Source organism: Bombyx mandarina, chromosome 09 (assembly GCF_030267445.1).
Source record: "Bombyx mandarina strain Sakado chromosome 09, ASM3026744v2".
Taxonomy (NCBI): domain Eukaryota; kingdom Metazoa; phylum Arthropoda; class Insecta; order Lepidoptera; family Bombycidae; genus Bombyx; species Bombyx mandarina.
The window spans coordinates 4,309,186-4,318,120 of NC_143216.1; the positions used below are offsets into that span (position 1 = coordinate 4,309,186).

The window sequence follows — 8,935 nt, forward strand, 5'->3', positions numbered from 1 at the left end:
TTTTTCTCGGGTAGAGTGCCGAACCTCCTGCGAGGTCCCCGCGCAAAAGGGGCGCGCGGGGTATGTGAGACTCAACGATCTGCATGGTGTTGTGAGCAGACCGCGGGCCCAAGGATTTTAGAGCCCACCCACTAAACGACTCCCCTGCACTCTTACACCCGACGTCCGATCCCCTCCGAAGTCAGAACCCGGATGAGGTAGGGGGGCTACCGCGGTCAACACTACAACCAGACGGCGCGGCTCACCCCAAGGACGCCCAGCCGAGAGAGCCTTCGAGGCGAATCGAAGGCTCTGAAACGTCGGCCGTCTCGGTACGGCAGCCCGTCGGGCCGCCCAGACGGTGCCGCTGGTGTCCCGGAATACCCCACTGGACCAGAACCAGCCTGCCGGGTCGGGACGCGATACACCGTCGACCGGTCGCTCTATTCACTCCACGGCAGCGCGCCGCGCGGCCTCACCCCCTCAGGTCGCCCCTTGACCTTCACCGGGGGGAGGCCGCCACCTACAGGGGCCGGGACGTACGGGCGTATTCCCGCCTCCGGCCCCCGGCTCGACGGCGACGGATCGGTGCGGAAAGGGAAGAGCTCTCCCTCTCTCGCTCCGCCGCCTCCTTCTGCGAGATGGTGGACTCGCAGAAGTCGAGCATCGCCTTCCAGGACGCGTCGCTGCCGAGCATCGTAGCCACGACGCGCGGCAGCGAGAGGTCCTCTCCAATGACCGCGACGAGGGCGGCGCGTTGCTCGTCGAATCCAGAGCAACGCGCCAGCGTGTGTTCCGCTGTATCTTCCTCGTCGCGGTCCGCGCAGTGGTGGCACTGCGCCGTCGGTTCCCTTCCGGCTATCTTGTGCAAGTACCGGCCAAAACAACCATGGCCGGTAAGCATCTGCGTTAGCCGGAAGGTGAGGCATCCGCGGTCGCGGCCCACCCAGTCCGCGAGAACCGGGCGGACCGCCTCGACGGTTCGGAGGCCGGCCGACGGGTCCGCCAAGCGGCGAGACCACGCCTCCAGCACGGACCGCCGAGATTGGAGCCTCCGCGCTCGAACTACTCCTTCGCCGGGGCGCCCTTCCCCCCTAGAGCGGAGGTCGCTACGCCACCGGTAATCGGCAGCGAGCGCCTCCGCCTCCAGGTCCCAGGGTGGCGTCCCGGCGAGCAAGCACGCCGCCTCGAATGAGACGGTGCGGTATCCTCGGATCGCCCTGACCGCAATCGCGCGCTGCGGACGTCGCAGCGCCGCGAAGTTCTTGCGGGTCAGGGCGTGGCACCATACGGGAGCCCCGTATAGTGCCATCGACCGCACCACCCCCATGTAGAGGCGGCGCGCCACCTAATCGGGACCCCCGACGTTTGGAAGCAGCCGGCTCAAAGAGCCGGCCGTCGCCATCAGTCGAGGGCCCAACTTCTCAAAGTGAGCGCGGAAGTTCCACCGACCGTCCAGTTCGAGGCCGAGGTACCGAAGACCGGTCACCCCGACCCCGACGCGGACGCCTCCGATCACGAGGTGGGCACCCAGAGGTGGCGCTCGTCCCGGCCCGTGAAATAACAGGGCCTGGGTTTTGTCGAGCGCCACCTCGAGCCCCAACCGTCGGATCCTAGTGACGACGTGTGCCACGCCTGCGCACGCCAAACGGGCAGACTCCCGGTAGTCCCTCCCCGGAGCCACGACCAACGTGTCGTCGGCGTAACAAATTACGCTCAGCCCGGGGAGGGGACCCCGAATGACGCCCCGCAGGACCCTGTCGTAGCCGATGCTCCACAGCAGGGGGCCCAGGACAGACCCCTGCGGAACACCGCGCTCGACCGGAAAGCGGTACATCGCCCCACCGTGTCCGATGCACTGGATCGACCTGCCCTCGAGGTAGGAGCCGATCAGTCGACGGAGGTATGCGGGGACGCCGTGATACTCCAGCGCCCCCGCGATCACCGACCAGGGCAGGGTGTTGAAGGCGTTCCTTACATCTAAGGATAACGCCATCGCCACCCCGCCCCGGGATACGGCTTCGTCGGAGAGGGCACGCACGCGCAAAATCGCGTCGATCGTCGAGCGGCCCTCTCTGAAGCCGTATTGCTCCGCCGAAAGATCGGGACCCGTCTCGGTCAGGTGCCGGACGATGCGGGCCGCGACGATCCTCTCGAGCATCTTGCCCGCTTCGTCCAGCAACACGATGGGGCGATACCCCGCAGGTGAGTCCGCGGGGCGCCCGTCCTTTCGCAGAAGGACCAGTCTGCCCGTCTTCCATTTCGACGGGAACCGTCCCGACTCGAGGCACGCTTCGAAAAGCCCCCCGAGCCGGTCCCCTAGGGCCTCGAAGGCCAAGCTCCAGACCCGGCCGTGAATGCCGTCAGGGCCGGGGGCCGCGTCCTTCGCTCTCATTCTGGACACGGCCGCATGGATCTCCGCCCCCGTGATAGGGGGAGGGGGCTCCTCGGCAGCGGGAACGCTGGGGCGACGCGGAGGCGTGCCCCACGTGGCGTCCATCTGGGGGGGCTCAAAGTCCCCCCCCGCTGCCGGCGGGAAAAGCGCGGAAACTATTTCCCGCAGCTGCCGAGGCTGGAGCCGCTCGGTCACCGGGAGCGCCCACGGCTGCAGTTTCCTGCGAACCATCTTGTATGGGCGCCCCCAGGGATCTTCATCGAGCGACTCCAGGAGAGTCTTCATGCTCTGCTTCTTGGCCTCGCCGATGGCCAGCTGCAGCGCCGTCTGCTTTTGACGACAGTCAGCGTGCAGCTGGGCCGCCGTCTCCGCGAACGCAGCGTCGCGACGACGGCGGCGGCGGTGGCGTGCGCTCCGGCGGCGCGCCCTCACGCACTCCTCTCGGAGTCTTGCGATCTCGGGCGACCACCAGAACGCACCCCCACGTGGTGCTCGGGGGCCGACCCGGGGCATGGCGGCATCGCAAATGTTTGCCATGGTGCCCCGGAACCAGTCGACCTCCGCATCCACGTCCGCGAGCCGCGCGGGTTTTGGCGCCCACGCAGCAACAGCGGCCGCCTCCATCAGTAACTCCTTGTTCATTCGTTTCAAGGCCCACCTGGGGAACGAACGGGGCGCACCTTGCGGGAGCTCCTCCTCGCCGCGGGCGCCCGCGGCTGACGACGATGACAAGGAGGAGGCGGAGAGCTCGAATCGGACGTATCTGTGGTCCGAGAGCGTCTCCGCCCCCTCGAGTACGCGCCAGCCGCGGGTGCGGCGCACGGCGGACGGGGACGCGAACGTCATGTCCACGTGAGATTCCCCGTTCCACCGCACGCAAGTCGCGACCGTGCCTCTGTTTAGGAGACAGAGGCCGGTCGCGATCGCCCACTCCGAAAGGGTCTCGCCTCGCGCATCCGTGCGGGGGGAACCCCAAGCCGTGCACTTGGCATTGAAGTCCCTCGCGACGATGACAGGGCGGGACCCGAGGCGGTGTAAAAGCGCCTCGAGACCGCCCAGAAACCGCTCGAACTCGGTGAGGCTCCTGTTCGGAGAAAAGTACGCCCCGATCACGACGGTCCCGTCGATCCTAGCCGCGACGTACCCGGGTCCCCTGGCCACCATATCCAAGGGGGGTAACGCCGCGGACTGTCTTAGTACGATGGCCACGGAGCCGTCGACGTCCCCGATCCAGCAGTCCTGGTCGGTGGGGACGAAGTACGGCTCCGCGGCGACAGCGACGTCGATTGACCACTCCGCCATGGTGTGGACGAGGAGATCCTGTGCCCTGGCGGAGTGGTTCAAATTACATTGGAGGAAGCGATGGACGCAACCCATTACGGGGCTACGTCCATCGCTCCCTCGTCTGTCCCGCCCTGCGGCTCGACAACAGCCGCGGCGGGAACTGACTCGCCGGCTGCCCTTATTGCAGCCGGCTCTCTCCTCTTTTTATTTTTCTTTCCGCCCCTCCTCGTTTTGGTAGAGGAGGGGGCGGATTTACACGCCGGGCCCCCGGCCCGGTGGTCGGCCTTCCTTTTAGCCGCGTCGCACAAGACGCAGTGCGGCGCGGCTGAGGTGCAGGAGGCTGCCTTGTGCCCCGGTTGGCCGCAGCGGAAACACAGGTTGCTGCGGTCCACGGTCGAGGGGCACTTGGCGAGGCCGTGGCCGGTGCCGAAGCATCGAAGACAACGCCACGGCCTGCTCTCCTGCAGTTGCACGTGGGCCACTACCCAGCCCACGCGCAGCCATCCTGAGCTGTCCGAAGGCCGACCCTGTGGAGGGGTGGCCAGGAGGTTCGCCGTTGCGATGGGGCAACGCGCCCACGCCGTCCGGGTGCCGGAGTACGTCACCCGGAGCTCTCCGACTTTGACGTCGGCGAGGGCGCAGTTGCCCTGCGACGCGATGGCCGCGGTGACCTCCTCCTTCGTGGCGCATTCGTCGAGGCCCGTAATCTTCACCTCCGCCATTTTTACGGGCCGCGCGATGCGCACCACCTCGGGGTCCGGCAAGATTTCCCGCAGACGGACCGCCAGTTTTTCTGCCGCGGCGCTGGAATTCGCGCCGGGACATTCCACTAGGCGGGCCCCGTTGGCCGTCTGCCGGACCCTCAGGCCACCCTCCACGCCGAGGGCGTCCACATTTACGCCGCCGCGCGCCTGGGTCATCACCTCGTGGTAGGTGATGCCCTTTTCTTTGCCGGCCGGTAGCAGCTCCACTACCACTGCAGCCGACCGCGGGGCGCGCGGCCTCCTTCGTCCAGTCCGGCCCCTAGGCTCCGCTCGACCCTCTTGGCGGGGAGCGGTGGCTGCAGGGGCGGGCTTGGGGCGCGGCGCGGTAGGCGCCGCTACCTTTTTGGGCCCTCGCCGCACCACCGTCGTCCAGGCCTCATTCATGTTGGCCGGGGCGGGGGGCAGTGGGCGGGGCTGGGGGGTCGGTGCCGGTTTGGCGGCGTTGACGCCTCCCTTTTTCTTTGTCCGGCTCCTGCCGGGCCCTGCCTTCGCAGGCTGAGGCGGAGCAGGAGCGGATACCGGTTTCTTTGGGGGGGCAGATCTTGTTGCCCCCGCAGCTGCAGGCGTAGAGGCTCCGGTTTTACGAGCCCCGGCCGGAACAGCGTCAGAAGTGGCCGACAGTGTCGCGGGTGTTGCAGCTTTCTTCGGTCCCGCGTACGCTTTAACAGTAGCCGCTCCCTTGATCTTTCGAGGTGCCGGCACAGGGGCACCATCTTTCGCCTCGTGAGCCAGGGGCGGCCTCGCACGCTCCACCCTGGAGCTGCGCGCCTCCTGTATAAGGAGCTGCCGCCTCAACTCCTCGACCTCAGTGAGGCCTTCCGCTTCGGGCGGAGGAGGGACAGGGGCCGAGCTGCGTTGCCGCTCGATGAGATCGGCAACCATTGTTCGCAGCTCGGCCATGTCGACGCGGAGCTGTCCGTTCTCCGCCCGAAGATGGCCATTCTCTTCTGACACTTGCTCAAGGCGGGCGTGCATCAGATCCAGCTCCTTGCGTTGGTCCATTGTCTCTTCATTTGTTGTGCGGCTTACTATCCTTTCCATGCGCTCTGCCAAGGTGGCGGCTGCCGACTTCATGGCACGCACGTAGTCGCCCTTTAATCCCTTGGCCGATTTTGTAGCTATGGTGGCGACCATGTCCTTCACTATTTCGAATGCTCGGAGGTGGTCATAGGGACCCACCTCCGTCAGGGAGCGCTCCAGGCGCTCGACCTCTCCTATTTTTATTTTTCCTCTTGCCTCACGGCAGGCGGCCCTGTAATGCGCCGAGGAGGCAGCAGCCAGTCCGCGAGGAAGACTATTGTCACAATCAGTGGCGGGCGGCGCCGCAGCAGCCGCCGGCCCTTCCGCCAACGCCATGTATTTGGCGCTGGCAGGCTCACCCTCCGAGGAGTCGGACGGAGCGGAGGACGCCGGCTGACGAGCCGACTTCCGCTTCCGCCGAGTCCGCTGCCGAACACAATCAGCAAACAGAGCTGGCGTCTCCCGCCCACTAGACGCGTCGCCCCTTGCGGAGCTCCGCGCCGAGTACAGCGAGATCAAGCTCTCACAGCGCTCGAGGCGCACGGTGGGGACTCTGTCCCTTACGCGACCCGTGCTGTCGCCCCCTACGTCTTGGCATTGTTTGCCCCCCCCAGAAACGGTGGGGCAGCGTGCGGCCGATCGCTCGACCGCACGGAGGGATTCTCCCCCCGCGGAGCGGGTGGTACCCTCCTGGGGTAATAAATCTTTTACAAGTGCCATTTTTTTCATGTTTCCTTTTTGATTAACCAGGGGTCGGTCCCCTGGGGTCTGGTTGGTACCCTCGGGACTGGACTCCCTCCAGCCATTCATCCCATCGCCGGGCACCAGAGCTTAGGATTGGGGCATTTTTTAAAGAGGTTTACGTCCTCGCGGCCCCGTGCCTCGCGGCAGCGGCCCCCGTCCCCCACGCGGTGAGGATTACGGGTTGGCCGGCGGCCCGCCGAGTGCAACGAGCAACACGACAGACCACCGCCCGACGCTCAAAAGAGCAACAACCACGAAGCCACGCCGGTATACCGGTACCCCCCTCTGGAGGGCGTGCCCCTGTAGCCGAAGCCGGGGACATGGCGACCAGCGGCCGGAAGATGCATAAGCAACGCCGGCTCACTACTCCATCAAAAGGCAGGCCAAAAGTGGCCCACCATCTCCCATGGGTTACGTCCGAAACGGGTCGGACGTGACCCGAAGAAAAACAAAAAAGGGGGAAGAAGGGGGAAGAGAGAGGGAGCCCGAGCGTCTCCAGGAGGAACACCCTTCAGCGAGTGAAGGGCGTGAAGAGCCCGCAACTCCCCCTGCTGGTTTTGGTCCGCGTCATCCGATCTCTTTCGTTGCAAAGCCTAACTAGGCTATCCTACACCTACACCTAACCTACCTCCCTAACACCTAAGAATCCTTGCAACGAAAAAGATCGGACGATACCCCTGAGAGTGGGACTGTTCCCAGAGGATCCCGTTATCCGCCACCTACGGACGCGCCCGGTGGAAGTCCAGCAAAACTCCCCCACAGACGGAGCCCCCGGCCACGCAGAGTGCGCGCCGGGGGGCCCGCCCAGGTGCCTCGGGAGACTCTACCCCATGATCTGTAATTTTTTTTTATTTTTTTTTTATTGCCTTTGTAGGCAGACGAGCGTACGGCCCACCTGATGGTAAGTGGTTACCGTCGCCCATGGACTTCAGCAATGCCAGGAGCAGAGCCAAGCCGCTGCCTACTGCTGTAAGCGGAGTAAAATGTCCCTTCGGAACAAGGTGACACTTTACAAAACTTGCATAAGGCCCGTCATGACTTACGCGAGTGTGGTGTTCGCTCACGCGGCCCGCACACACATAGACACCCTCCAATCCCTACAATCCCGCTTTTGCAGGTTAGCTGTCGGGGCTCCGTGGTTCGTGAGGAACGTTGACCTACACGACGACCTGGGCCTCGAATCAATTCGGAAATACATGAAGTCAGCGTCGGAACGATACTTCGATAAGGCTATGCGTCATGATAATCGCCTTATCGTTGCCGCCGCTGACTACTCCCCGAATCCTGATCATGCAGGAGCCAGTCACCGTCGACGCCCTAGACACGTCCTTACGGATCCATCAGATCCAATAACCTTTGCATTAGATGCCTTCAGCTCTAATACTAGGGGCAGGCTTAGGGACCCCGGTAACCGTACTCGTCGAACTCTACAAAGAGGTCGACGTGCAACCTAACCCATGCATCAGCGGCTGAGTTTCTCGCCGGATCTTCTCAGCGGGTCGCGATTCCGATCCGGTAGTAGATTCATTCGCGAAGCAGCTACTCTTGAGCTGTTAGGTCTCCTTCGGAGGCGCTCGGGTAGCTGTTAGCAAACCCCACCTCTCCTGGCTGAGCCTTTGCTCGCCCACGTGTCCTGGTGAAACTGGAAAGGCCTTCGGGCCACCAGTAAACTTTCAATCATAAAAAAAAAAAAAAAAGAAAACCATATCGGAAGATAGGTTGCAGAATTTACTTTGCGGATGTCTATGGGCTCCGGTAACTTGCTTAAAACTGGGTGGGCCGTGAACTCTTTAACTGATTATCTCTTTGACAAAATAAATGAAAAAATCATTAAGGCCATAGATCATTTGTTTTATATTTTTCATGGAAAATAAAATAATGAAATCAATCAAACCAAGTCTGAGCATCAAAATAAAGTACGAACTATTTTAATTATCACTACATAGTATAAAACAGTCGCTTTCTCAGTCCCTATATCCCTATGTATGCTTGAATGTTTAAAATTACGCAACGAATTTTGATGCGGTTTTTTGTATAGATAGAGTGATTGAAGAGGAAGGTTTTTATGTATAATAACATCCATTAAATAGTGGAGAAATTTATAATAAATTACAGTTTCCGAAGCGAAGCGAGGGCGGGTCGCTAGTGTCAAATATAACTCACGAGATGTTAACGTTCTAATACTCGTACTGCTTATTTGACATCTACCCAATTCACAGCTACCGTATCAGCTGTCAATGCTGAACAATAAAAGTCACAGTCGCCCCGTTTAGGGGACTGTTTACCCTAATTCCAACGAAAAATGCTATTTATGTTTGCCGCTATCAAACTTTCAGTCTATCATTCAACATAATTTATATATTTTGTAGTGAGAAGTATCATTGATGGTATCTGTCGGGTGACCAGCTGAGAATTCCTTCACCGAGTATTTGTTTACATCTTTATATCGCCAATAATAGACGCATTTGTTATTGTAAACAGTATAATAGCATAGTTTTTATGTTATCTACGAATATATAATATAAATATTACGAAGTTAATTTGCGTAATTACTAGTGGTAGGACTTCTTGTGAGTCTGCACGGGTAGGTACCATCGCCGTGTCTATTTCTGCCGTGAAGCAGTAATGCGTTTCGGACCTCAGAGCTAATATCTCAAGGTGGGTGGCGGCATTTACATTGTAATGTCCATGGGCTCCGGTACCCACTTAACACTAAGTGGGCTGTGAGCTCGTCCATTCATATAAGCTT

The 8,935-nt window shown here is 61.2% G+C and overlaps 1 protein-coding gene across 1 annotated transcript; it reads right to left on the reverse strand.

Moving 5' to 3' along the window:
* Window positions 1-3,745: 3,745 nt before the first annotated feature.
* Window positions 3,746-6,996, reverse strand: LOC149502303 (uncharacterized). Its single transcript, XM_089729680.1, has one exon. The coding sequence runs from the start codon at window positions 6,250-6,252 to the stop codon at window positions 3,751-3,753; it is 2,502 nt and encodes an 833-aa protein (XP_089585806.1). The 5' UTR covers window positions 6,253-6,996; the 3' UTR covers window positions 3,746-3,750.
* Window positions 6,997-8,935: the final 1,939 nt, after the last annotated feature.

Excerpts from the sequence above, each read along its gene's own strand:
- LOC149502303 (XM_089729680.1), bottom strand. The coding sequence starts at position 6,252 with ATGAATGGCTGGAGGGAGTCCAGTCCCGAGGGTACCAACCAGACCCCA.